At 51.0% G+C, this 26,778-nt stretch overlaps 11 protein-coding genes across 11 annotated transcripts; 7 read left to right on the forward strand and 4 right to left on the reverse strand.

Moving 5' to 3' along the window:
• Window positions 1-1,923: 1,923 nt before the first annotated feature.
• On the forward strand, window positions 1,924-4,202 carry AUEXF2481DRAFT_48336 (uncharacterized protein; the record flags this gene model as incomplete). Its single annotated transcript, XM_013484302.1, has 3 exons — window positions 1,924-2,040; window positions 2,093-4,047; window positions 4,106-4,202. The coding sequence occupies 3 exons, from the start codon at window positions 1,924-1,926 to the stop codon at window positions 4,200-4,202; spliced, it is 2,169 nt and encodes a 722-aa protein (XP_013339756.1).
• On the forward strand, window positions 4,093-4,685 carry AUEXF2481DRAFT_504709 (uncharacterized protein). Its single transcript, XM_013484326.1, has one exon. It carries the CDS (start codon window positions 4,264-4,266, stop codon window positions 4,588-4,590), a length of 327 nt encoding a protein of 108 aa, XP_013339780.1. The 5' UTR covers window positions 4,093-4,263; the 3' UTR covers window positions 4,591-4,685.
• Window positions 4,686-5,813: 1,128 nt separating this feature from the next.
• Window positions 5,814-7,114, reverse strand: AUEXF2481DRAFT_504035 (uncharacterized protein). Its single transcript, XM_013484327.1, has 3 exons — window positions 6,091-7,114; window positions 6,006-6,033; window positions 5,814-5,952 (listed from the first exon to the last, which is right to left on the reverse strand). The coding sequence occupies exons 1-2, from the start codon at window positions 7,018-7,020 to the stop codon at window positions 6,031-6,033; spliced, it is 933 nt and encodes a 310-aa protein (XP_013339781.1). The 5' UTR covers window positions 7,021-7,114; the 3' UTR covers window positions 5,814-5,952; window positions 6,006-6,030.
• A 2,374-nt stretch (window positions 7,115-9,488) lies between these two features.
• Window positions 9,489-9,953, forward strand: AUEXF2481DRAFT_8650 (uncharacterized protein; the record flags this gene model as incomplete). The annotated part of the gene is made up of 1 exon (XM_013484251.1): window positions 9,489-9,953. One exon carries the CDS (start codon window positions 9,489-9,491, stop codon window positions 9,951-9,953), a length of 465 nt encoding a protein of 154 aa, XP_013339705.1.
• A 504-nt stretch (window positions 9,954-10,457) lies between these two features.
• Window positions 10,458-12,244, reverse strand: AUEXF2481DRAFT_48337 (uncharacterized protein; the record flags this gene model as incomplete). The annotated part of the gene is made up of 2 exons (XM_013484303.1): window positions 10,458-11,965; window positions 12,019-12,244. The coding sequence occupies 2 exons, from the start codon at window positions 12,242-12,244 to the stop codon at window positions 10,458-10,460; spliced, it is 1,734 nt and encodes a 577-aa protein (XP_013339757.1).
• Window positions 12,245-13,581: 1,337 nt separating this feature from the next.
• On the reverse strand, window positions 13,582-16,012 carry AUEXF2481DRAFT_8652 (uncharacterized protein; the record flags this gene model as incomplete). The annotated part of the gene is made up of 5 exons (XM_013484252.1): window positions 13,582-13,782; window positions 13,841-14,764; window positions 14,815-15,545; window positions 15,602-15,760; window positions 15,976-16,012. 5 exons carry the CDS (start codon window positions 16,010-16,012, stop codon window positions 13,582-13,584), a joined length of 2,052 nt encoding a protein of 683 aa, XP_013339706.1.
• Window positions 16,013-16,042: 30 nt separating this feature from the next.
• Window positions 16,043-17,224, forward strand: AUEXF2481DRAFT_33179 (uncharacterized protein; the record flags this gene model as incomplete). Its single annotated transcript, XM_013484272.1, has 1 exon — window positions 16,043-17,224. The coding sequence occupies one exon, from the start codon at window positions 16,043-16,045 to the stop codon at window positions 17,222-17,224; it is 1,182 nt and encodes a 393-aa protein (XP_013339726.1).
• A 507-nt stretch (window positions 17,225-17,731) lies between these two features.
• On the forward strand, window positions 17,732-19,061 carry AUEXF2481DRAFT_70152 (glycoside hydrolase family 28 protein; the record flags this gene model as incomplete). The annotated part of the gene is made up of 2 exons (XM_013484319.1): window positions 17,732-18,177; window positions 18,230-19,061. The coding sequence occupies 2 exons, from the start codon at window positions 17,732-17,734 to the stop codon at window positions 19,059-19,061; spliced, it is 1,278 nt and encodes a 425-aa protein (XP_013339773.1).
• Window positions 19,062-20,466: 1,405 nt separating this feature from the next.
• Window positions 20,467-21,843, forward strand: AUEXF2481DRAFT_504044 (uncharacterized protein). Its single transcript, XM_013484328.1, has one exon. The coding sequence runs from the start codon at window positions 20,712-20,714 to the stop codon at window positions 21,441-21,443; it is 732 nt and encodes a 243-aa protein (XP_013339782.1). The 5' UTR covers window positions 20,467-20,711; the 3' UTR covers window positions 21,444-21,843.
• Window positions 21,844-22,399: 556 nt separating this feature from the next.
• AUEXF2481DRAFT_70131 (uncharacterized protein) lies at window positions 22,400-24,462 on the reverse strand (the record flags this gene model as incomplete). Its single annotated transcript, XM_013484315.1, has 2 exons — window positions 22,400-24,204; window positions 24,309-24,462. The coding sequence occupies 2 exons, from the start codon at window positions 24,460-24,462 to the stop codon at window positions 22,400-22,402; spliced, it is 1,959 nt and encodes a 652-aa protein (XP_013339769.1).
• A 323-nt stretch (window positions 24,463-24,785) lies between these two features.
• AUEXF2481DRAFT_33183 (uncharacterized protein) lies at window positions 24,786-26,531 on the forward strand (the record flags this gene model as incomplete). Its single annotated transcript, XM_013484273.1, has 1 exon — window positions 24,786-26,531. The coding sequence occupies one exon, from the start codon at window positions 24,786-24,788 to the stop codon at window positions 26,529-26,531; it is 1,746 nt and encodes a 581-aa protein (XP_013339727.1).
• Window positions 26,532-26,778: the final 247 nt, after the last annotated feature.

Below are 26,778 nucleotides of genomic sequence, written 5' to 3' on the forward strand. Positions count from 1 at the left end.
AAAAAGGCTTAAATTCATCACAAATACCAGCCTCAAAACCACGAGCTAAAACACCACCACTACAACCAATTAATCCAGCTTTTTATACTACACCAAAAAGCTCACGTCAAGTACACNATAACACTCAATTTATTCGGCAAAGTAATGGCCAAAGGGAGGCCTTATTCTATGCCTACAAAAAGGTCGGCTTCGCGCTAGATCTTCTTAATACACGTAACGCTGATCTTGAGCACAAAACCAAGCAACAAGCGGCTCAAATTGAGGCCTTAGTAGNTAAGAGACGTAAGAAGGTACCAGTCAACCNAAATACCAAGTTTGCGAACATAGAAATCATTATGAAGGCTCGAGAGGCTACTNAACTAGTTGAGACACGAGCAGCAGCAAGAGCGACTCAATTTGATGCGGAACAGGCCTCAAATGACCTCCTGAACCAGAGTTACGAGGCATGCCTTATTGAATTCCAAATATAACTACGTATCGTCGTATAAATTGATCAGAAACAGCGGTATACAGTTGCGCAGCTGCGCAGCTTCTGGGGGTGCGCAGCTTCGAGGTACTCCAGCTTATTGACGGACCGTTGATGGATCGTCATAAATCGACCACGTCTCCGCGTCAAGTCGAGGTTTTGAACTTCTTTATTCCAGGTACACAGACACAAGCGTTTGTTGTCGACCAAGTTGCAGCGGCAACAGAGCAGTCTTGACTCTTCGCAATCAGTCTTCATGTCCAATTCCCCTTGCTCGTACTAGCAATCATCTTCCTCTCCTGAATGACGGCTTTGACCAGATGAAGCAATCTCGAAGCCTTCGTCCAAGGAGGAAAAGAGAGTGGATTGCACAAAATCCCTTCCTTGGCTCGCTCTGCCTTGGAAGAGGAGCAATCGAAGCGCGGAGGAGTGATGAATTTGGCAGCCGAGTCGTCAAAGCCGACTCTTGTTTGGCTCACAGCTTCGTGACGATCGGCCGAGGATATGAATAGCAGCATGCAGCAACTCAGACCTTCGTAGCGTGAGAGCCGCATGATCCTGTATTCTACTTGCAAGCACCTGCTTCCTCTGTCGTTCTACAGAGACATGGCTTATTGGACGAACAGTTTCATCGGAGAGCGGCCAATGGATTTCAGACTATGACGGCACCGATTTCCAAGAGAAGCATAATTTGTGGCGCCGCTAGTGTCGGGTTAGTGGCCGAGGGCAGTGGGCAGTGGGCAGCGTGCGGACGAGCACCAACCACCTTTGACGTTGATGCGATAATGCAATTGCGGGTTGAGAGTATTCATGGCAGCAGCTCAACATTCATCTTGGTTCAAGGTTCGAAGTTGGTTACGGCGCTCGTATCCTCTGCCCGGCCTACCCTCTTCCTCCTAGGCATGCTCAATCTCTGCAACTTTGCATTGCCAGACTTGAAAGGACAAAATCCCACCTGCCTCGACCTGATCATCATCCGGTGAGAATTGCTTGGCCAGCCCTTGAAACGCGTAACTCTGGACCAGGGCCCATTTGTGTTGCGGCAGAGTGCAGCATTCTCAGCAGCCATCCGCCGTGTTGCGCATATTCGGTACCACGCAGGTCGTTCGACCATATCCCTCTGTTTGCTGCCAACGAAGGACGGTCTGTACGCAGCGCATAAAAGTGCCTCGTCCTGCAGCGTCGCACCCACCAGCGACTAGCGACCTCCTTCCACCGCCATGCCTTCCTTTCTGAAAGACTTCCGCCGGAGGTCCAAGGCTAGCTTCAAGACCGACAAGACGAGCTCTGGAAACGACGGCCACTCTCACTCTAGCAGCAATGACTCTCGGTCGCAAGATGGCACCACGGCCGAGCCCGTTCCTGACATGCCGCGCAACAAGTCGTCCTCAACACTCAACTCGGTCTTTGGTGGAAAGTCTCCTCCCATTCCCGCCGCATCCCCTCCTCTGCCTTCCATGCCTTGTGTCTCTGGATCCAGCACAAATCTGGCTGGCATGAACGGCAGCAAGACCCCACCACTCGGCGCCAGACCCGCTCCATCCAACAACAACAGCAGCCGCTACAGCATCGCTGTGAGTTGACTCGGCACATCGCCTTCTGTACAGACTGCTGACAAGAATCCAGGGTTCCGTCAACGGCTCCCCCAAGCCCACGCAATACACTTCTCCGCTCGCTCCTCGCGTCATCTCCGCATCCGAGGGTTCTTGGGTCCATCAAAAGGTCCTTCTCATATACGGTCAAGTCGGCGACCCGTCACAGCCCTTAGATGGTGATCTCACCGTCTGCTCGCACCAAGACTGCTTCCCTCCCATGTCCTGGCCCGTCAGCGACTCCCACTTCAAAGCACTCGTATACCTCCAACCAGGCCCCAATCGCCTTCGTCTAGACTTCATCCCTCGCCAGCGTCGCCCCTCACAAGGCCAGATCAACGGCCAACCTGCTCATTCCTCCTACTTCCAGATCAACTACCTCCCCATGAACTCGGCACCACCTCTTCATTTGGCCATTCTGGTTGCAAAAGACTCACCCCGCACATTTGACGCTGTCCCTGACCGTGTCAAGTCCGAGGGTAACGGCTTGGAGACTGCCGTGAGGAAGTTCAGGATGGCTGCTTATCTGTGGCAGGCCTTTACCGGCGAACAAATGAACCGTCATGGTTTCGGGCGTCGTTGTTTCCGTTACGAGGAAGAATGGCAACCTGGCAGCTTGACTGGACGCGATCTTGTGACAGGCCAGATGCGCAACGAGGCCAAGATCCACATCATCACCTTAAACAAGACCGTCGCCGAGATTCAAGATCTCAACATTGCCCAACAATACGGTCCCGCCAAACAGAAGGGCGATCTGTTTTCCATCGCCATGGATGCTGTAAAGAACCACTTCAAGCCTCGACCCGGCCAGAAAGAATACGTATCTTGCATGTACTTGGACACACACTGGGATTCCAAGGCTGGTACAGTCAGGGGCCATGCCGCTCTAGGTGGTGGCGACGAACAGGTGAAGCTTGCCGTCTTCGGTTCTCACTCTCTGCAGTCATATCCTGCTCATCTTGAAGAAGTTGTGCCAGCGTTTACTGATTGCACAAAAACCGACACCAACTATGTCGCCAACGACTGCAACGAAAGCGGAAGCAACTGGGAGGCTGCTAACATCGGGATTGGCGCCCACATGCATGAGACTGGTCACCTGTTTGGCTGTCCCCATCAAGAATCGGGTGTCATGCTCCGCGATTATGTCCGTTTGAACCGTACCTTCACTACGAGAGAACCTTACTCGACTCGCACCAAATCGCAAGGCATGCGTCTTTGTCTCCAACAGGATGAGTGTGCATGGCATCGCTTGGATGCTTTGCGATTCAGATTACATCCTTGCTTTGCTCTTCCGACTGATATCAATGTCCCTCCGGAAGATAGCATCCAAGTCTGGGCTGTCGATAAAGGAGCTGCTTTGGTCACCGCAAGCACCGGCATCGCCTTCATCGAGATCTATACCGAGGGGGATGATCTTTGTCGTCACTGGATCGAGTACTTGGACCCTTCTAGTGGATCCTCCACAGGCGCACCTCGTCAAATTACATTGACAGAAGCCGACTTGAGAGCGAGGGTCGGCGAGGCCAACAAGAACAAGAAGCTGAAAATCAAGGTCTTTTCCCTCGGACAAGGCGAGCATGAGGTTGCAGACTTTGCTCAGCACGTGAGCAAGGACTCGAAGCTCAAGCTTCCTGACAGCAGACTGGGCTTCCGAGGCTCAAAGGTTGGATTCTCACAAATGGACGGAACCAAGCCTCAGGAAGTGCTTTTGCGATCATCACACGAGAAGCGCAAGCTTCTGACATCAATAAGAGTGTATCATGGATTTGCGCTGGATGGTATCGAATTTGTGTACGAAGATGGCGAGAACCAGTTATTCGGAAAGAAAGGCGGTAAAGAGGGCGGCGATGAGTTCCCCATCAACGCACGATTTGGAGAAACATTGTTGGGATTCAATCTGAGAGCTGGCCTCTGGATTGATGGCATTCAGATCCTGACTAGCGGTGGCCGTCGCAGCGAGTGGTACGGCAACAAAGATGGTGGCAGCGGGTAAGTGAAAACATTGACATCAATATCGACTATGAACCAGTGCTAACACATTCAACAGTTGTAGTTTGATCCCTCCCAGAGGATACAGTATTGCCGGTGTCTACGGTACCTGCGGTAATTGGCTTGATGGCTTTGGCCTGATCATCACGCGGTAGATGCCAACTCGACACCGACGTCTTTCAGAAAACATTAATTACCAAAAATGGCCATCGACAAATGGATCGAGTACTCCGAGAGTACTCACGCATGAGCCAGCGGATCACTTTTCATTACCAATCTCGATATGCATCTTTGCCAGCATCACATCATACCCATTACCAGCATCTCCGTCTGAGTTGGACAGACGTTCCCAACCCTACTTTTCACTTTGTTGCACATACAATGTCTGCAAATTTGCCTCGAAGCGTCCCACCCTCATCAGTCATTTTTGTGTCAGAACTCATCTGTCGGCTTTTTTCTCCTTTGTCGCTTTTTTCTTGCATCAAAGGACATGAAAGGGCGTTATTTTCCAGTCATACATTTTCGTCTTTTGTGTCTGTATGAGAAAAAACATCTTGCTAGGACGTCAGAAAGGACAATTGGACTGAAGATATGAAATAACAGAATTAATATTTTAACCTGCTTCTCCATGGACGATGTCGATCTTTGCGAAGACTATTCTGCAAGTAGTTAGGACTGTCTGGTCGTGTGATTACGCCAGGAGAGCGTGATACCGGGCTCTTACGCCGTCTCACTTACAGGGCACTTTTGTCTCTCGTTGAGGTATGAGTCTGCAGACGTGCGCTGTAGAAATGCAGAGTCATTTCGACGACCAAGTACATGACGAAGGAGAACTGACGAGGTGATTGCTCTCTAACAAACGCTTCCCAATCTTGCCTTTCTGCAGCTCCGTTCTGCTTTTTTTTTTCCCAGCACCGATAGCTGGCGCTGCGGCAAATCATTTTGTCCTCCGTGTAGCCCTCTTGCTCGCAGAACGGTGGGGTGAACCGACCCTTCATCCAAGCGCGCTGGTTCCAAGTGTGCTGTCAGAATGCATGATCTTTTACATTTCCAGGCACAACGATCATGGAGAGGATGGGAAACCGTCTTCCCCCCCCCCAGAGATCACCGCGATTAGTCCGAAATCATACTGTGCCTTTCTACAGCTATATCTATAGCGAGATGGTAGGGGGAGAGTCGATCTATCCTTGAGCCTCTGGCTGAGATTTTCAAGATCACCTTGACTCCATGAAAGGCTACTACTACAGGACGGGGCTGTAAAAAGGTAAGATTGTTTTCAGAAACCGTGACTTGGTCAATGGGATCTTGGTAGATTAATGTTCTTGAGAGACATCTCATGGATCTGAGAAAGTATTGTGCCTTTTCATGGTTTTTCTACCTGAAAGATGCATCACGAGGGATTGCATTAGTAGACAGACTTTCGATTACTCGACTACTGTGCTATAACTCTAGGTTTCTTGATACCATATCCATGTATTTTGTGCCCCAAAAAAAGCATCGTAAGAAGAGCTACGACATGACCTTGCTTTTCTGTATCCAATCTCGTTGCTCCTTCAATGCCACAAAAAGAGTGCTCGCCTCTCACGCGCCCACTATTCCATGATAGTGAGCTGCTCCGTAAGTTCTGTAGTCTCGGCCGCGCGAGGCTCCGAGTACTCGACACCGACGCCGGCGATATGCCAGTCTAGGATTGTGTTCCCGAGTTCGCTTTCCAGATGCTCCTCGAGGTACATTTTTTCCTTGATGATTATCTCAGCGTATTCACTAATCTTGTTCTTGGTACTCCAAACAGGAAGCCAGTCAGGACAATAGAAAGAGTGGAAGAAGGAAAAGACACTGATTCTCGGACAGTGAGCAAACAGCACAGACATGTAATCGAAAGCCTCAATTTCCGTGGGCAAGTGGCTGGGAAACTTGATTAGATCCGAGGTACTTTGGTCGCAGAAGAAACAACTTACAAGTAATCTGAAGTCTCATAATACACTACTGGAATTAGAATGTCAGTCAGGTATCGAGCGAACATTGAGGCAGATGTATATTTACCCTTGAGGATAGAAGGCCTGTTTGTTCACCCATATATAGAGGTGATGAAGCTCCGGAAACAGAGGTCCGTCGTGTCGTTTCAAGTCGGAGGGACCCATCGATTTGCGGCAGGCTGGGGTATCTAAGCTTGGGATGTTGCTTTGCGATACTCATGAGGTCAGATGTCGACACTTTGCGCTCTATGCCGTCGCTGAAAAGAAAGGCGATTCCGAGTTGTTCGAGCATCTTCATGTGCGAAAAGTACGAGATTAATCCAGAGCACGATATGCTCGAGTGGAGATTGCCATCTGAGGTTTCATCTGATAACTTCAAAGAGCGGAGGTTTTTCAGCTTTGATATGATGAGCAGGCCTTCACGGGTCAGTCCGGTGGAATCGTCTAGATCGACCGACAGTTCTTCCAGCTGAGGGGAAAAGTACAAGGAGGGAACGGTGTGGCTCTTGGCCGAAAGGTTGAGTTTTCTCAGACTGGCGAAGCGTCCAGGAGTGCAGATCTGCTTTGAAGCGGCGACACCCACCAAGAGAGGTTCAGCCAGTGTACGGAACTCCAAACTCTTCAGAACGGGTAGAACAGAGAGGAGAGAGAAAGCTCTTGAGCTTGTGAGCTCACCCGCGACATGCAGCCACACAGCCACATCTTCTAGTGTGATAGTGCGCTCGATGAGGCGGAAAAAGAAGTGCTGGACGGCTACTAAGACCTGCTCGCGGGGCTTGACATTCATACGGCGGAGGTTTGGGAAGCTGATGTGTTCCAGCTGTGTGACTTCATCTGAGCATTGACCGGTCAAGGTTATTTCGTTGATTTTATTAGCAAACAATTGGCGAGTATCAGGATTGATAGAGAGGAGCTCCTCCACGGTGCAAGCGGTATTCATGGTTGCTTCGTCCGGGTCAGAGGCCAGTTCGATCGCTATTCTGCGTTCGGCTGCCATGGCAAGCAGGCGATACTCACGAAAACAGTAGAGCAGTCTTATTGATTGTGAAAGAGGGCTGACAGTCGCAATTTTTGGTATCTGGAATGACACGTCGAAGGTGTCGACGAAACCGCCTCAGGGACGAGGTGAGACGACTCGACACGAGACGGAGGTGCGTCTCCAGGTCGGAGTACCCTTTTGGTCTTGATGTACTGCAAGAAGGAGGGAAGCACGAAGATTTATCTTCCAATGTACTGGAGAGAGTATCGTGCGAGGGGACGAGGATTGCGTAAACAACAGATCTCTAACCTTGAGGTGGAGAAACGGCTTCAGTATGTTGCGAGAGAAGATGTCGTTTGCTTCTTTATCCGGCTGTCGACGGGCTGTTCGTCGCGCCAGGCAACGACATCATCGAACGTTCGACGTAGAACTACTCCGACGCTTGTTCAGTAACGAAGCGGTACCGGTCGGCTTGCACAGTGCTCTGCCTCCAAGATCTTTCCATTGGAAGGTCCTGCAGAGACTAGATGTGGTGCCTTCTGCTACCATACCTTCTGCCTATCGACCTAGAACCCACACCACTCTCGAGCACCACACAGGATCCGTTAACACCATGTTTGTCGCTCGACGATCCCTGTGTTTGGAAAGATCGACACACTGACCAGGCTCGACTCCTTCCATTTCTCGAGGACAGAGCAATTTCTTGCCGGCAAGCCGAAAGCAGCTGGCAAACGGCAAGCGCTGCTCCTTGTGTCTAGGTGACCGCGACGGCAGACATTCGACTTGCCCAGCAGAAGCCAGAAACACTCCCGGACCTGCTATTTGATGATACAGAAGCACGGAGATGTTCTCGCTGAAGATGTCAGATCAAGATGCGTGGATTGAGATATGAGAAACGCTATCGTCCTCCAGGTCATCACCACACACAACCTAGTCCAAGGCTGTCTACTTATCAGTGTCAAAGAAAGATATCATCAGCATCAGGTCGTGCTTACTGAGAAGCTGACAGATGGGCCGTCTCGAGGCAAGGGATGATCTAGGGTTCCGAGATGCATTCCTCCAGTGCATAGGGCTCAGCCTCTGGAAAGACTCCTTCGATTACACACGGCTCCAGGTGGATTGCAAAAAGCTCAACGGCAGCGTCTGAGATGCAACTCTAATCGAGCTCTTGCATCGTCACTGCCTTCCTTGAACAAATCGTTGGGGATCCTGTTCGGCGTCCACTACTCTGCGCTCTCAGCAGCAGGAGCATTCTCCAACTATGTCTTGGAGCGTTCTTTCCGCTTTCGGACACGATACGGATTGCATCATGGAATCCCTCAAGCTGGGCCACAGCGGTGACGGCTTATGGTAGAAGAGTCCAAGAATCAGGCTGCAGGAGTGCAAATGAGCGCAAGTTCTGCTCGAAGTCAAAGCGGCCGAAGCTGGAAGACCACCCGAATCGAAAGACGAGTTGCTGGAAGTGCGGGAAGCTCGAGTAGAACTGCACGTAATCTCCGTCCTTCAGCTTATCGCACATCGACAGTCTCTAACCAGCGAGGCAGAGGTGGCATAGCTTATGCAAACGTGTCAAAGACCAAAGCTCATCACAAAGCATATATTCCTCTGTCTTATGTCCGGAGAAGGTGTTCACCTATGCCTTGTAAAAAGCCATGGTTCTTATCGAATACGGTTGTTATGTGAAGCTGAAGACGTGACAGATTGTGCGAGTTCGACACAGGCGAATAGGCCACACGCCACTCCATCCGAACTTCCAGCCGCTGACTATTCTCTAGAAAGTCCTGCGGAGAGAACCGATGTATAATTGCTGCAATAAATCTCCAGACGAGGAGTCGCTCGAATTGTAGCAGGTGCAGAGCATCACTTCATCGCTTACACTGTCCGGTTTGAGTCCTTTGACTCCCAGTGCCTGTAAGTTGGGGAGACTACCAAGACATTCTGTTCAGATACTCGAGGACCTCTCGCACAGCTTCCGGAAGTACAAGTGCATGAGGTGTGTCGTGGTTCGTCATAGTGACTCCTGCTAAGAAGTAAAAGATAGAGGACCCGAACATCGCTCATGGGCACCATCTCCACAAAATTATGTACAGAGCGATCTACGAGGACGAGCTTTGTGAAAGTTTGTGCCGAGCACAAAATCGTTTATGTGAATTCAGCTAGTTATCGATCTAAGGTACTCGCACTTCTATACTGATCGATACCTAGTGAGACTTTTCAATGACCTGTTATATAGTGAACTCACATACAATGAAACTTGATTACTCAGGTGTGTAAGAAGAAGAAGAAGAAGTCAAGGTAAACTGATGTTCGCGAGCATCGGAAGTGCTGCTACACTATGCGGAGAAGTCGCAAGCAACTCCGTCATCTGCATCACTCCAACGTAAACTTCCAGTCCAACGCTCCACTCCAAATAATAAACCCTCCAAGCGCCACCAACTTTACAACTCGATCAAAAGCCAACCATTTCTGCCAGAAAAGGATACAAAATGTCATCAAACGCAACACCAACCACAACGACAGCACCACCCCTCATCTCAACACCCACAAACCCCCAACCACCCCTCCCCCCACCCCAAACCTTCGACATCCTCCCACCCCTCCACGCCCTCCTCTCGCGACTGGAACCCTCTCTAAACGTCTACACCCCCGACACCTCAGCAGCCCTCCCACCAGGAAACGCCGCACATACACCCGTAACCTCCGCTTCAGCTCTCCCGACATCAGCACCACAGCAATTGGAATACAAAGATGCTGCTGTGGCTGCTCAGTTCTTGAAGAGTAGGATTAGGAAAGCGTTGGCCGAGTTGGGTGGGCTGGCGGATATGGAGAGAGGGGTTGAGGAGCAGGAGGAGGAGATTAGGGGTTTGGAGGATAAGATTCAGAGGCAGAGGGATGTGTTGGCTAGGTTGGCTGTGTTGGCCGAGGAGAAGGATGTTGAGATGGGTGGTTAAAAGGTGGAGATGGCACGATACGATCATCAAACGCGATAGCAGGAACACATTCGGCCATCAAGCGATGCAAGACAACGTCATTTGGGAGGATCAGGAAATCACTGCGATACACATATGCGATGCAGAGGCTCGTAGAGTCCATCATCAGTCCTCTGGAACCAGGTCATGAAACAGGGATATATGAGCACTCATGCGTAACAAGTCCATGACAGCGCCGACACCCACATTCATCATGACGACCTAGTAGCCACGAGGGCTCGGATCATCAAATCCAGCATCTACGCAATGTTCAAGCAAGGCTTGGTACATTACAGAAGGTGATCCTAGACAACCTTGGAGCCACACGCATAATCAGGGAGGAGAGGAGACGAGGAAGGAGTAAGAGAAGTGGATTTCAAAAGCAAAACGCTAAAGTCTATGTTCATCAAAGAGGAGAAACCAATTAAGTTATTCGTTAATAATATTCACAAGAGAAGGCCGCTTTGTTTTCGGTGCAGAAACCTTTTAGGCCTGGACCTTTGCATTTCTGCGCTCGGCTGCCGAAGCAGTGAGCTTGAGTGCCTCGGGAGCATCCTCCTTGGGCATGTACATCTCGACGAATTGAAGGTAAGGAGCGGCGTTGAAGTTGTCGTCGGCCATGAGCTCGTCCAGCTCCTCGCGTGTCTTGACGGTGTAGGTCTTGTACTCGCCCTCCTTCGCGCCAAAGGCGGGGACCAGGTCCTTGTAGTTCCACGTTTGAACGTCGTTGTACTCGGCCTTCATGCCGTGAATCATACGCTCAATGGTGTAACCGTCGTTCTGGATGAGGAAGATGATGGGCTTCAGCTTGCGGCGGATCATGGTCGAGACCTCTTGAGCGGTCAACTGGAAGGAACCGTCACCTGTGAGCAGGATGGTGCGATGTTTCTCGCCCTTCTCCTCGTCGAGCTCCTTGGCGGCCAGAGCGGCACCCTGGGCAGAACCAGTCGCGTAACCGATGGAGCCCCATAGGACCTGAGAGATGAGCTGGACCTTAGCAGGGAAGCGAGTCTCCCAGATACCAAAGTTGGCGGTACCGGTCTCAGTAAGGACAATGTCGTTCTCGCGGAGCCATTGGCCAAGACGAGGCCAGAAGTACTTCTGTGTGATGACTTGGGTGTTCTCTTGGCTGCTTGTGCGGTTTGTGGGCCTGGGTCCAGCCTCGACATTGAGCTTGCCCATCTTGTCGACGACCTTACGGAGGACACCGTTCATGCGAACACCGGGGTACTGTGAGTAGCGAACCTGGATGTAGTTTGAGTGGAAGTCGATGGTCTTCAGTTGACTTTGGCGGAAGGTGAAGCCTGCAGTGTTGAAGTCGGACTTGATGGCACCAATGCTGATGACGAGATCTGAACTCTCGACACGGTCGCGGACGCCCTCGTTGGAGCCATCTCCGGCGTACACGCCGCCATAGTTGGGAAGAGTCTCGTCAACACAACCCTTGCCGAGAGGAGCGACGAATGTGGGGAGGCCAGACTTGACGACCAGGTCGTGAGTCTCCTTCTGGGCACGGTGACGGATGGCACAACCATCAACCAGGATAACAGGGTTCTTGGCTGCGTGCAGGTACTTCAGGACAACATCCACGACGTAGTCTTCCTGCTCTTCGGGGTTGGCGGGGTACGAAAGGTCGATGGGCTGAGCAAGTCTCTCGCCCTCGATCATGTCCTCGACAATATCGCAGGGCAGACCAATGTAGACGGGACGGGATTGGATGTAACATTCGCGGATAACGTGGTCGATCTCGTCAGCGGCCGTGTTGGGGTCCTTGAGATTGGCGACGGCGCAGGAGACCGGGCGGAACATGTCAATGAAGACATCGTAGTTGCCGTTGCCGAGAGTGTGGTGGAGCAGGAGGCCGTCTTTCTGTGCTGATGTTGCTGGAGTGCCGACGATGTGAACAATGGGGACGTATTCGGAGTAGGCACCGGCAATAGCGTTGATGGCTGAGAGCTCACCAACACCGAAGGTGGTGACGAGGGCGGACAAGCCTTAATCATCGTCAGCCCGTGGTATCGCAAGAATGACTCGAGATTGTACTCACCCTTGATTCTGGCGTAACCATCGGCAGCGTAACCGGCGTTGAGCTCGTTGCAGTTGCCGACCCATTTGAGGCCAGCCTTCTCCAGGTAGTCGAGGGCGACCAGGTTGTAGTCACCAGGAAGACCATGAACGGAGCTAACGCCACATTGCTTCAGGCGAGCAAAGAGGTATTCAGTGATGGTGATGGGCTTCTTGAGCGAGCTCGTGCGGATGTCTTGCGAAGCCATGGTGGAAGAGGGGTGTGAAGGTTGGAGAGTCTCGGATGAGGATGAGAAGAAAAGAAAAGGCTATGGTGCCCTGGGAGGTGAATTGGTTTATATCTAGAAGTGTTGGGTCCAGACGAAAACAGTGAAGCTACAACTGCTGAACTGCTTCCACCCTCGAGCTTCCGACCATGTGAGAATGTTCCGGATCAGCGTCATAGGGCCGAACCACAAAGTCACCCCATCACCACATCCTTGCCATCGTTCCTGCGGCCTTATTCGAATAGTGCGACCGACTCCGTGAGAGAAATCAGTTTCAGCTTCACCTTTTGGAATGGTGTCCTCTACTGATGGCGAACAACAATTTGGATCGATTAGCACGCCGCCTTTCTGAACAGCTTCCGACAAAAACTTGGACCTCTATGACATCGTCGGTGATCTTCAAGCTTGCACTTCCGTTCGAGCCGAGCGTGCCACGGCTCACAAGAAAGCTTAGCTTCGGCCACTCCCGCATCTACAAATCTGTCTCCTCTGGCCACCACGCGTTCGTGTACGTGCTCTGGCGACACAGGCATGAACTTGATATCGGGCCGTAACGTGACATGCATTTTGTCTGACTTGCATGTCTATTCATTCCCTTTGTCGAACACAGATTGCGTGTATCATGTTTTCGTATCGCATAAAGCAGCTCATCTCACGACCTGGAATCATGATCTTCCGGTATCATATTCAACAAGCAACCCGCTCTGTCACCGAATAGACGATGCGTGTTTGCCTCCTGCGACTTCTACCGATGTCGGTTTAGTGAACAGCTGCCGCCATCATTTGAATGCCTCGCATGTCCGGTCCATGTCGTATGACCCCATTAAAATAAACTCCTCGACAGTTGTGATCGGTTTACGACTCTCACGATACACTGCTGCACATTCGACTCATACTTGTACAAACACCAGAGCCCCTTTGCAGCTACGAGCAATCGGAACCTTTGACAAGGCACCTGGAGGATCCGCGAATCCGTAATTGATGGTACCACTTCTTGCAGCTCGTAATCACAGTCCGAACACTGCAATACCTAGTTAGCCACTACCACCGTAGCATCATGATCATTTCTCCCTCGTTTAGTTTCTGAGAATAGACCCGAAATGAGCGGGAAGATCCGCAACTTGATAATCGTGTTCCGTCAATACTGGCGACTCCTGGTCTCATCATCAGACCACTGCCGCTGATGTTGGGACTCACTGTGGCACGAATCAGTCTGATCACCTTGAGATCGCACAGGTACGTTGAAAAGTCAAGTATCGTCTTTTACGCTCAAGAAAGTATTAAACAACAGGAGAAAGCAAGAAGATTCTACAACTGCTCTAAAGCACGCCCAGGTTGCTGACTTCACCACTCTCCTCCCGCGGTTGGCCGGCAATGGTGTAGCTGGCGCGCCATCGCATACGGACAGCACTACCCTTGCCAGGAGCTACACCTTGTAAGCGGATGGCTTGCTTAATGCCATCGGCCTGGTTTGGTGAAAGGTTACGTCCAGATTGTGGTTGTAATTGCAGGGAGAATGCCTAACTCAGCTGTCAGATTTGAGATCCTCAAAACGTTTGATGCTAGATTTCAAAATACCTTTGTTACAGCCAGCTGCAGGGTGAAGTCGCTGACGGGTTGAGGGGTCTTGTTTGATATCCTGGCATCAATAGCCAGGTAGTCGTTTGCACCAGCCGGTCTTGAGATGTGGAAAACAGCTCTTACGCTCGAGTCGATAACAGTAACGACGTTGGTCTGAGGTTGCTGCGGTTGGGTAGGCAGAGCAGAGGAGAACGTCCACTCGTCGTCACCGCCCAATAGTGATGCAGCTGATTGCGGAGCTGCGGGCGGTGGTGAAGGCTTGACGGATTGCTGGAATTGGAAAGGAGATGCGGTGCGCGAGTTACCGGAGAGAGCAGCGAAGGGGTCGGCGGCTTTTTGTTGTTGTTGAGGTTGGTTGAAGGCATTTGAGGCGGGAGCAGGAGAGGAAATCATGCCGAAGGGGTCGTAGTTTGCTTTGGCCGCTTGAGGCTGGGCAGGAGGAGGAATAGCAGTAAGTGCAGGAGCTGGGGTTGGTTGTGAGCTCGAAGGACCAGCAAGATCGGCAAGGCCGTTGCTTGGGGATCCCAAAGTCAAGGCACCACCCGAGCCGTAGGCAGAGTCGCCCATTGATAGGCCAAGCAAGTCGTCCTCAAGAGCATTACCCTTAGACTGGGGAGCTGCTTGTGACTGCTGGGATTGAGCAGGCTGGGCGACTTCCTCCTCGGGACCGCCAAAGTCAATCAATGACAGCTCGTTGTTAGGACCGCTCTTGACACCGGCACCGCTGATGCCCAGAGTACCAGCAGCGATTCTGTTAGCGCCTTCCAGATCACCCTTCTTGATCAGCTTGTATCTTTCACTCGTCCTGTGAATGCTGTCATTGATCTCAAACAGTTTTGCGACAGCCTCGGTGTCCTCAGATTCTTCCTCGCACATCTTTTGGATTTTCGGGTGCGCGCTGGCTAATGCGTTTGCGAGTTCCTAGCTTTGTTAGTCTACGACAGAGTCGCACAGTGGACAAGAGTGCTCACCTCGAAGACATCGCCCTCCTTGATCTCATCACCTGGCTTGTAACCTTGGAGCATTTCCTCCAGCAATCTCGCCTTTTGCTGAATCTTGCCAACCTCCTCAGCAGCCTTTGCACGGTAATCAGTCTTGCGGCGAGTGTCGAAGCCAGCCATAATCTTCATGAGCTTGTTGGCTTCCTGCAAATCGTGAGGAGTACCCCTGCGGATAAGCTCCTGCAATTTCGCTGACTGAGCAGCGCGTTCCTCCTCTTCCATCTCCTCTGCGGATCGGAGGTCGTTTGTCGGGTTGAGCACAGCGGCATCCTCCTTCTTGACTTCGGGGAAAGTGTAGCCCTTGTAGCTCAGCAAGCGATGCATGTCGCGGATAAAGCCAAGATCCTCCCTGTACTTTGACGTGACGCAGATGGTGGAGCGCCATTCTTCGATAAGCTCGAGGATGCGGCTTTGGACACGAGTGACGCGGATAGGAGGGCGTTCGGGGAAGCGACGGACGAGCTCGTTCAGGAAGTCCTTTGTGCTGACCTGGAGTTGGAAAGCATAACCGCAGTTCTTGACGCAGATGTCGAGGAGGGTCAGGGCGAGCATGGATACATTTGGGTTGCGGTGGTTGATGTACTGGACAATGGCCACGGCGGCCTCGCGCGGAGCATTTCCCTTCTTAGCATTGATCAGGTCGGCTATCTCGAGATTCAGGGCAAGGTTCGGCTCGAAGTTCTGAGGGTCGCAGGCATTGTCTAGGATGACAGGTCAGATGGACAGACTCTCGGTACAAGCCACGGCATACACTCACGAATGTAGCGCTGCAGCGGGGTTTGGGGAGCTGGTCCTTCGTGCACCCAGCGGTCCCGCGCCGCGTATCTGGCCGATGCCGCCTCCACGATGGGCGATTGTTGGGTTGCTAAGTTTGGAGGAGAGAAGAAAGTCTGGCGTCCGTTGGACAGGATTGACGCTTGTAAGAGAATCAGTCCAAAAGTGTAGCAGCGACGATGAGCAATCGAAGGCAGCGGTATGCACCACGTTGTGGTGGACTAAGCCTCTTGGCGCCCTCAACCCTGACGTAGCTCGACACTTGCGCTTGACTCGTGACGATTTTCCAATCCACCTCGAAATTTGCCTGCCCCTCATCTCGTCATCTATCCAACCTATCTGTTCAACTCATTGTACTTGCATAACGTGTCGCTGACCCGGGACCTGTACGCATCCAGTCCAACTACCGACACATCAGGTCAACATGGTCCGCCACAAGAAAGACATGTCCAACAAGGGCAAGCGCTACCCAAACAGTCGTTCTGCTCGCCCTATGCCGCCAGCTCGTGGCGAGGAAGGACTTGTCGACGAGGCTGCATCCAAGCGGCCTCCTTACAAGGCCGCCGCCTGGGATCTCGGACACTGCGACGCCAAACGATGCAGCGGCAAACGTCTGATGCGTCTAGGCCTCATGCGTGAATTGCACGTTGGCCAGAAGTTTGCTGGTATTGTTGTTTCGCCCAATGCAAAGACTATCATTTCGCCCGCCGACGCCCATCTCCTCGAGCAGTACGGTGCTGCTGTTGTCGAAGCTAGCTGGAAGCGTATCGACGAGGTGCCCTTTGGCAAGATTGGAGGTCCTCACCAACGACTTCTGCCCTATCTGATCGCCGCGAACCCCACCAACTACGGCAAACCTTGGAGAATGAACTGTGTCGAGGCTCTTGCTGCCTGTTTCTGGATTTGCGGAAAGAGGGAGTGGGCCGAGCACATCCTCAGCACCTTCAGCTACGGTCAGGCTTTCCTAGACATCAATGAAGCCGTGCTCAAGAGATATGCTGCCTGCGAGGACGAGGCTGGCATCAAGAAGGCTGAGGAGGCTTGGCTGGAGAAGATCGAGACTGAATACACCCAGGACCGTGCCGAGAGAGAGGCCAACGAGGACGACGCATGGAGAGGAGGAAACTTGAACCGCACCCGCATGCTCGACGAGTCAGACGAGGAAGGAAGTGATGAGGAGAGCGACGGTCAAGAGAAGGAAGACAAGGATGACGAGGACGAGGAGGAAGAGGAGGAGGAAGAAGAAGAGGACCGTGATCCTTACGGCTTACCGCCCTCGGACGATGACGAGGAGGAAATGGCAGAGCTTCGCCGTCGTGTGCTTGCCTCGAAGCCTTTCCAAAATCCTGCCCCTGCTGGTCCAGATGACAAGCCGCAACCAGGTCGTCTTGCACAGACCGAACCCAAGCCAGTACATGATTCTGATGACGAGTCCGGCTCAGACGTGGGCGGTGCTGAAGACGACGACTTCGACAACATTATGAACGCAACTCCCGTCTTGGATCGTTCTGGTATTGGTGCAAAGCAAAAACAAAAGGCCCAGGATCAAATCAGTGCTCGCTTCTCAAGGACCGTCGTCGATGCTCCCTCCAAGTGGCCTGCATGAGCATTTCCTCGTAACTCATGACCAAATCATGTAATGTCGTCCAGCATCTCGATTTTACCTACAACAATGATGAATACCCGACATATGCATCATGATGCGCCCTCATGTTCTTCTTCTCACACTCGTCCGTCCTTACCCAGAGGCTTCCTGCAAACAATGCCTGTTCTTGATCACATCGGCACAAAATAGATGAAGCTTGTATGCAAATGGTGGGGTTCAAATGCCGACAGTCTCATCAATTGCCGATAATGTGGAGCACTAATACATGGTCCCGTGCATCTCCGGCTTTTCTCCAGCTCTTTCGACATCATCCTCTCCAGCATAACCTTGTTGCACCCCGACTCGGGGATCGTCCCTGCAACCATGAGGTAACGATCAGCAAGTGCCATGGAAATTTTCACGATGATCAATGCAACTCAGTGTCGTAGTGTTGCTGGTAAGCGAGTATATATTGAGGTGTCTGCCTTGCTGTTTGTGCTGTAAGTATATCTCACCCATCTGATCATTATGTACGCCACTCTTCTTGCAGCACTCGGTGTGCCAGTATTGGCTGTCGCTCAGATTGTTGTCACCGTCTCCGAACGTGTCTGCATCGTTGAGCCTTGTGCAAATGGCGGTGACTCGGCTCCAGCCATCATCGAAGCCTTCGAGAAATGCGGCCACAACGAGGAGCCTTCGCGAGGAAAGGTCGTCTTCCGGAATGAGACATACAACATTCACAGTGTCATGAACACTACTGGTCTGAAGAATGTCGATGTCGATCTGAATGGTCTTTTGCTCTGGGACACTAACATCCCTTACTGGCTCAATCATTCTCTTCCAGTCGGATACCAGAACCAGTCAAGTGCTTGGTTGTTTGGTGGAGAGAACATCAATTGGGACGGACATGGACGTGCCACTTTGAATGGCTCTGGACAGACATGGTACACTTTCGTGAACGGCACTAATAACTAGTAAGCACTTACATCGGTCGTGTTGATGAGTTGGATACTGACATCCAGGTAGCCCCGGCCGACCGCATCAAATCACGATTACAGGAACTAAGGACAGCAACTTCCTTGGTACGCGTTTTGTTGACTCGCAAATGTGGACATTGACCGTCATCCACAGCGAGAATGTTCTGCTCGAAGACATCTACGTTAACAGCACTGGTAACGAGCCAGTTGGCTTTGACTTCTCATCACTCAACACTGATGGTGCTGACACGGTCTACGCCAACAACATTACCTTCCGCCGCTGGAATATTACAAATGGAGATGACTCCATCGCCATGAAGGCTAACAGTACCAATATCCTGATCGAGGACTGCGACTTTTACACGGGTCTGGGCGTTGCTATCGGCAGTATCAGTCAGTACGACAATACCTTCGAGTACATTGAAAATGTCACTGCTCGCAACATCCGCTCTTACAACATGAGATATGGAGCTTATATCAAGACTTGGACTGGCAACTCAACCGGATATCCCCCCAACGGTGGAGGTGGCGGCATCGGTTACGCAGCCAATATCACCTTCTCCAATTTTGTCTTGGAAAACAACACTGGTATTTACGCCATCACACAATGCACTAGCTACAATGGCGCATCAGGTGGCTGTGATACTAGCAAGTTCAACCTGCGTGATATTCGCCTGCAGAATTGGACCGGTACTGCTGTCAGTGATGTTGTGGGATCGATGCAGTGCTCTGGCGCAAGTCCCTGCACCGGCATTGAGATTACTGGTATCGATATCGTCGACACTGTTAACGGTACTGCCCCAAGTCAGTACTTGTGTGACAACCTCTCATCTGTTGGGTTCAACTGCACTGGTCCGACATGGGAGGAGAACAGCAGATAAGGTCAGACACTACGTAGCAAGTCGAAAGCAATGGATGTAATTGCTCCTACCCCCTTACGCTCTTGAAAAGTGACGAATGTTGAGAAGAGATACTGACATTCCCTCATTACTTCCCAGGCATACTAATACCAGGAGTTTTTCCTACTAGTATACAAATCATCTATGGTCTGGTAGTCATACCACCACGTATCGTATCACCAGCTAACCCAATCCGGCAGTCAGTAAATACATCCACCACAACACCACGACAACCAACACCACGAGTTCGAATCTGCTGATCATCACCTCATTTCGCAGCAATTTCGACATCGACCTTGAAAGCATGTGCCCCTGAGAAATGTAAGGGGTCTAGTCAAACTTTCAAGGCTGGAGGAAACTGGGGGGAGAAAGTGAAGACAGAGGAGGACAACAATGACAACAATGACAACAACGATAACAACGACAACAACAATGACATGGAGAGGTAAGCACAAAATTCCCGACCACCAGACCAGTGATTTCTTTTTTGCTTGTAAATGCTGGTATTTCCTTTTAAAAAAAACTTTCGAGACATGGCGATTAGACGTTACTCTACTTCCTTCCCTATGTGATACATAAGTTTCGGTTATTTCCAAAGTGGTGGTATGTGTTCAGATTGAGAAGTCAGGAAGGCTCGCGTCGACTGCTGCCTTTGTCCGCGACTGCCTTGAGCAAACACTGCAACACTTCGCGCGGCATACAAACACAACGACTCACTTACCTTTCGCACTTCACTCGTTTTCACACTTCGCTCACTCCAAGCTTGACCTTCGCTCGCACTTCTGGCGCTTTCTAGACCTTGCCTCCCCCTCCACTTCGACACCGATCTGCCTCCTAGCAAATCAACGCAACCAACGCCTCAAGCACCCTAGAACCCTGCGTAAATTACACTCTACCTCTCCACCGCTCTTGGCCAATTCATGCGCCGTCATCATGGATAGAGTCCCTCTCGAGCTGAAGCAGCGCATCTGCAGTTTCCTGCGTGCAAGTCCTAAGCTACTCAAGCCGATTCGACTGGTCTCAAAGGACTTCGCTTCTGCCGCCGTGCCGTACTTGCTACTTTGCATCTTCCTCTTCAAGCACCCAGATAGTTGCGATGAGATTGAGGAGATCATCAAACACCCAAATCTCAACAAGCACATCACCACTATCTTGGTGGACCTGAGTATCCTCAAACCGCAGTGGACTCTTCAGGCTTGGATTGATGGCCATCAATATCTGCAACATGGCTACCCTGATTGATTGGATTTCAAGCCTGATGATGTGGCTTATGATGAGGACGGCGACCCTCTGCTCCTCGATGCTCAGTCTCGTGGCGATTGGCTATTTGCGTTCAAGTCATTCAAGAAGGCTACCGACCAGGTGAACAGGCGCCTCAGAAATTCTCAAGAGCACTACTGGAAAGCCCAACAACGTCTCGTCACTGTATAACCCTCTCTAGACTTTCAGACCCGCTTCTTGGAGCTCATCTCTCAAGCCTTTGAGATATGTCCCAACCTCACCAACATTGTGTTTGCCCCGCCACAGCCACAGGAGCTGATACTTCGCAACAAACTTGACATCTTCCAGGAGATCCATCCGCATGGGGGCTCCTGGGCCGGCATCAGATCACACGATCCATCTGGTTTCGGCATGGTTGAACTCCTGGAAGTTGCGAGTCACCAGAAAGCCGGGTTGAATTCCCTGATGATCATCGATTTGCCTTTTGGCTGCGATGATTACAACGAGACAGGATACCTCGACTCTCTTGCACGCCTCAAGCATATTCGCATCGGCTGGAACCGACTAGGTTCCAACCCAGGAACCAAATTCGGTTTCGATCTTGAGGACGCACTAAGCGAAGCGCACTCTCTGGAGACTTTCTGGATAGGTTTTGCGCCTCTCGCTCGCACACAGGAGTATGTGGGTAGCGATATGCTGGACGCTATGGTCATGAAAGGCCTGCGGGATGTCATGCTCAGCAACATCTCTGTATCTGAAGACTCAATAGTTGCGTTTTTGGTGCGTCACGGCCATTCTTTGCGACATCTGTCTCTCGGCATCACCATCAGCGATGGAAGCTGGGTCTCTGTCTTCAGACGTACCTCACTCCAGATGAAGGTCCTCACGCAGATACAGCTTGCTGGTATGATTGAGAAGATTGAGGGAGTTCCCATGACGTTCTCGCCTCGCTGGTGCTCAGAAGCCATGGATTGTATGCTTCGCGGTACTGAACTATCCGAGCCTGAGTGCTACACCCTGGATAAGGGATTCGAAGAATACGATCCCTTTGCATATGGATGTGAAGGTCCTAGAAGAAGTGATGGTCCCCCCGAGAACGGATTGTGGGAGGATTTCGACGGCAATGTCAACTTCTGTTTCTGAAGCGTTCTAATGTAGTAATTGACTGTTACGGAAGCGAGGAGTTATGCGGAAAGCTATGGCAACATGAGAACGGGTAGGGGCGCGGTAGAAACATCGCGCATGGCTGGAACTTATGTCATACAACTAGCTTCACACGGATCGGGGAATTGCTTCTTAGCTAGTATCAATGGCTCCGGGCAGCACAGAGGTTTCAGATGAGTAGCTACATGCGTATCAACATCAATTCAAGAAGGGCTGAGACTAAACACGCGGTCCGGCGGCTCCTATCTCCAAGAATGGTCAGATATACCGACCCTGACTTGCATCGATACTGATCCAAGACTTTTTGTAGCTAGTTCTCACGTATCGTCTACTACGTCGGTGAGAATATGGTAAAGAGGACAATTAGAGTCACACTTAGGCTCACCTGGTCATCATAGCAATCAGATCACTCTCAGTCTTCTGTTCCGGTTCGTTTTGTCGCAAGATCAATTAGACGTAACAGCTTGAAACACATAGAAAGTCAAATTGCCATCTGCACTAGTTTGAGGCTGCAAATAGAAGGACAAAGCTATCAAGCAGATGTAAACCCATTTGGAAAAAGAAAGGCACTTTTCATAAGGAGAGAACCACCACAGTTGATACCGAATGATGTATGTTGATGGAGCAAAAGGAACCTTGCTCGCACGAACCATCGGCCGCCCAAGTCAAGGTCCAGAACCACGAGCGAGGATTGAACTCGCGGCCTCCCCGAGTCACTTGGACTCGAGGGATGCTACCAACTGCACCACCGTGGCTGAACTTGTACGTAGAGCACACTTTCGAAAGTACATAGAGGCTGGGAGGGATTCCAGGCAGCAATGAGGGTGGCGGCTGAAGAAAGAGTGTGGAGGAGAGTGATCGAGCAAATTTTGCTACGGCGAATTTCGCCTCTAGTCTTCGACCCAGGGACTTGGCAACTGACTGTAGAGTCGTGTCTACGTCGGAAACTCGAGATTAGACAAGAAGGGATGCTCGGCCAAATTTTCCCAGAACCCGAGGTCAAAGTCCCAGGCTTCCAGATTCAAATTGGATGCCCAGGGGCCCATTTGCCCAGGAGCAGCGTCTGGATGCGTGCTCATTTGACCATTTGGATGATGATCATGTCTCTCCTCCGAATCCAGGAAATTCTCGATTGTCTGTGCGGCTCGTGTAAGCAGTGCAAAATTCGGCTCTCTGGGATGTGACAAGGCGCCAATCTGGATTTCGGCTACCAGTATTCTCAGGTTTTGCAGAACTTTGGCGCGAGATAAGCCTCCAAAGTGATATGGATTGCGCTGCTCGAGGATCGCGAGCAAAATGATGCCAGAAGCTGGTAAACCATAGAGGATGACTTTCCACACAAGACCACTTCCAGAATTGGCAAGGCGGTCGCGAGCAAGCACTGCTTGAACGACCAAAGTGAGCATTTCGTGCGCGATCTGGATCATCTCGTCGTCTGGATGTGCCAAGTTGTTGAGTAAGATGAATCGTAGAAGAAAGCGAATGTGTATGTGATCGAGCCGAGCACTGATCAGGAAGTCGCGTTCGAATGGACTCCTTCTGTAGTCATTGAGACATCCGACATCGTAACGCATGTGCGTGGGTAGTTGCTGCCATTGTGCCTCTGCCTTCGCACAGATAACGCCGGCCCGTTGGGCGCAGTGTTCGCGGTTCTTCTCTATAAACAACTCGAGAATTTCTTCTTTTAGTAGCGCGCACAGAGCGGCCCAGCTACATCCCGCTCTGTAGTCAATTTTGATCTCGTTCGCTTGTCCGGTGGTCTCACCGCCTGGGACAGACGTGTTGACTTCAAACGAGTCGAGAGCAATTGGTATGCGGAAGTGACAAAATCGTCTGCTCAACCGAGGTGGCCGACCGAGGAAGATAGATACTTCCTTGTCGTCGGTATATATGCGTGCAAATGCACTTTGCCGTAGCTCCACCAAGAAGTTTGGGATTCTCGAACGCGTTTCCACTCTTTCGTGATAACCAAGAGCGAGCATTGAGGCAATGACATCGCCTAGTCTGCGCCATGAGCTGTAACTCTGGTCTCCGTCAACGAAGGTGTGCACGATAAAGTTTTCGTATTGGAACGCAAGCTGAAGGTCGTTTAAGCAATCAAGTGAAAGGCAGACTTCTAAAGCATGGTCGCTCAGTCGAGTCGCCAACTTTCGAAGTCTGAATTTGTCTTCATCAGTCTTGTACAGGGTAGGGAAGAACGGGACGTCATTCGTGGCTCTCACAACCGCCGACAAGAAGATACCTAACGTCTCCAATCGGGCATTGTGACCTGAAAATTGGGCAGCGTATGCCTCAAAGGTCGTTTCCGGTCCAAATAGCAAAGGGCTCTGTGAGTTCCGAGTCAAGTATTCCATGCAAGTGTCTGTTGGTTGTCCAGAGTTTAAAGCTTCGTCCATGCTGTCCACGCATGAACCCAGCAGAGACTCAGCATGTGAGAGACTGATGCCCTTGGCAAGCCAGAACGAGACCAGATCTTTGAGGGTACTCAATGGGTATTCCTCAAGCAGCAACTTTATCAATGACGTTCCTTGTCTACAAGCAATATCATCGTTGTCGAGCAATGCAGGCACGGACACCCCAGCAGGCACAGTGTCGGGTTCTGGTTGAGCACTTCCCGGCTCATGATGTCGAGGAGAAATGTGACTGAAAATTGCAGCAGAACTCAGCGAGCCTTGAAAGCCTGGATTTGGATACGGTCGAATTGTTGGCGTCGCAGCTGCTGTTGGTGGTGGCTCGGATTCTCGAGATTGACTGCCATTGCTATACAACAATCAACGACCACCAAAAAAAGGGTAGAAATCTCTGATTTGGTGTACCGTGAAATATTAGTCCTAGGTGAAGGACCTAAATCTGTTCGCCTTCTTTTGAATGGTGCAGTTCTATACTCGCAAGCGTCGCCTCTGTTAGCACCCAAACAACGAGTGCACACCGGCCGAGCATGATCACAGGCCAACTTCGACCTCCTACAAGGCTCGCAAGCTGCCTCACGAGGTGGCATAATTTCCTTGACGCGAATCGTGTTTTTTCCCTCTGGAATGGTTTGGTCGGAGTAAGGAGATGCCACATCACTCCGATTCGATAGGAGTCTTCGGCGAGTTCGGTTGGGAGCGGCTTGGCGAGATTGTGAGGGGCTGGGGATACGCCTCGGTCGTTCCTGCCCCGCTCACTCCGATGACAACGACATATCATCGTTTCCGAGCATACGTCTCAGCTGGCTCTGATGACAAGCATCTTTATCGGACTTCGACTTCTGTATTCATCGTGTATAGTCACTTGACGTGAGTACGTTCTCATATCATTGGATCTCAAACTACCTCAACAATGTCTCCACCATCACAAGAAACCATCACGCTCGCCGACTACGTATTCACTCGTCTTCATCAACTTGGCATTCGATCCGTGTTTGGCGTTCCTGGCGACTATAACCTTCGGCTTCTGGATTTTGTTGAGCCTGCAGGATTGCACTGGGTTGGCAATTGTAATGAATTGAACTCCGCATACGCCGCTGATGCCTACGCACGCATTCATGGTGTAAGTGCTCTAGTCACCACGTTCGGTGTGGGTGAGCTCTCAGCTGTCAATGGGATAGCCGGAGCATATGCAGAAAAAGCTCCCATTATCTCTATCGTCGGCACACCAGCTAGAGCAACCCAAGAGGCTCGTACCAATGTACACCATACGTTCGCCGATGGCGACTTTGATCGCTTTGCGGCAATGCACACACATGTGACGATCGCTCAGACAAACCTCCTGGATCCTCGCACCGCTCCGGACCAGTTTGATGTGACTGTACAACAGGCTTTGATTCACAGTCGGCCAGTATACATCCAGATCCCGGCCGACATGGTAGACGTAAAGGTTCCTGCGGCCGGCCTGAAGTCTGAAATATCGCTACCTGCTGCCTCTGATAGCGACAGCGAGTCAAGAGTTTCTAAGCGTATTCTTGAGCTGATGCACTCCGCCAAGAAGCCTCTGATTTTTGTGGACGGTGAAAGTAGATGCTTGGATGTCCTAGAGGGAGTAAATGAGTTGGTCAAGACTACAGGCTGGCCAGTGTGGACGTCACCCTTTGGTAAGGGTCTAGTTGATGAGCATTTGGCAAGCTTCCAAGGTATATACAACGCCGACTTGGGCAGTGAGGATGCAAAGGCCTATTTTGAGTCGTCCGATCTTGCTCTGATATTCGGGCCTCACTTTAGCAGCACTAACACTGCTTTGTTCTCGACTATACCGAAGCAAGCGATCTCAGTATCGTTCTCTGAACGACACGTCAAGATCGGAAGCGACATCACTCGTGATATATCGAACAAAAATCTGGTAGCAAGCCTCTTAAAGCAGCTAGATCGCAGCAAGATTTCAAAACCAGCAGGCCCCTCCAAAGAAAATTCGGCACCTCCGTCTGTGGTAACCCTAGCTCTACCCACCCAGAAGGACTTTTATCGTATCATCAATCCTCTGCTCAAGCCTGGCGATATCGTCATGGGTGAGACAGGCACGGCCTCTCATGGAACTCGTGATCTTGTGCTTCCTTCTGGAAGTTACTACTTCACCGCTGTTACTTGGCTTAGCATCGGTTACATGCTGCCAGCTGCCCTTGGAGCCGCAATGGCGCAGCGCGACTCGAACAAATGGAAGAAGAGATCCGGCAGCACAAGCGACTCTGAAGACCGAGTGGTTCTGTTCATTGGAGATGGAAGTCTACAAATGACCGTCCAAGAGATCAGCACTATGATCAGGGAGAAGTTGAACATTGTCATTGTAGTCATCAACAATGATGGCTACACCATCGAACGTGTCATTCATGGGCGCAAGCAAACTTATAACGACATTGCTTCTTGGAGGTATTTGCAAGCGCTGAACATGTTCGGCGCCACAGAAGAGGAAGTTGCGAACAATACATTCTCGGCAAAAACTTGGGGCGAATTAGAAGAGGCCATGAAGTCAGACACGTTTAGAAGTGGGCAAGGCATTCGAATGTTAGAGGTGTTCATGGAGCGTGAAGATGCTCAGGGTTTCTTGTTGAAGCTTTTGAACAACCAAAAAGCTCGTGAGCAGTCGAAGATGTGAGTTCCTTGGGAGTTACACATAACAGTATTGTTCCGGGGGTCTAGATTTGAAGACATCCGAAACGAATTCGCTGGCAACAATCTGTGCCACACAAAGTGCCTGGTCTTCACGAAGCATTGCGTTCCATTCAGCGATTTTGTGCTACGTAAATCTCCACCAAGTCTTAGTGCACCTCACACTGCTTTTACATCACATGCTCAGACCCTTGAAATGGCCATGATCAATCGAAATTGCTGGGTACATTACC

The sequence above is a fragment of the Aureobasidium subglaciale genome, assembly GCF_000721755.1.
Source record: "Aureobasidium subglaciale EXF-2481 unplaced genomic scaffold scaffold_31, whole genome shotgun sequence".
NCBI classification, from domain to species: domain Eukaryota; kingdom Fungi; phylum Ascomycota; class Dothideomycetes; order Dothideales; family Saccotheciaceae; genus Aureobasidium; species Aureobasidium subglaciale.

Coding starts and splice junctions, on each gene's coding strand:
- AUEXF2481DRAFT_504709 (XM_013484326.1), top strand. CDS start 4,264: ATGGATCGAGTACTCCGAGAGTACTCACGCATGAGCCAGCGGATCACT.
- AUEXF2481DRAFT_504035 (XM_013484327.1), bottom strand. CDS start 7,020: ATGGCAGCCGAACGCAGAATAGCGATCGAACTGGCCTCTGACCCGGAC.
- AUEXF2481DRAFT_504044 (XM_013484328.1), top strand. CDS start 20,712: ATGGTTGAACTCCTGGAAGTTGCGAGTCACCAGAAAGCCGGGTTGAAT.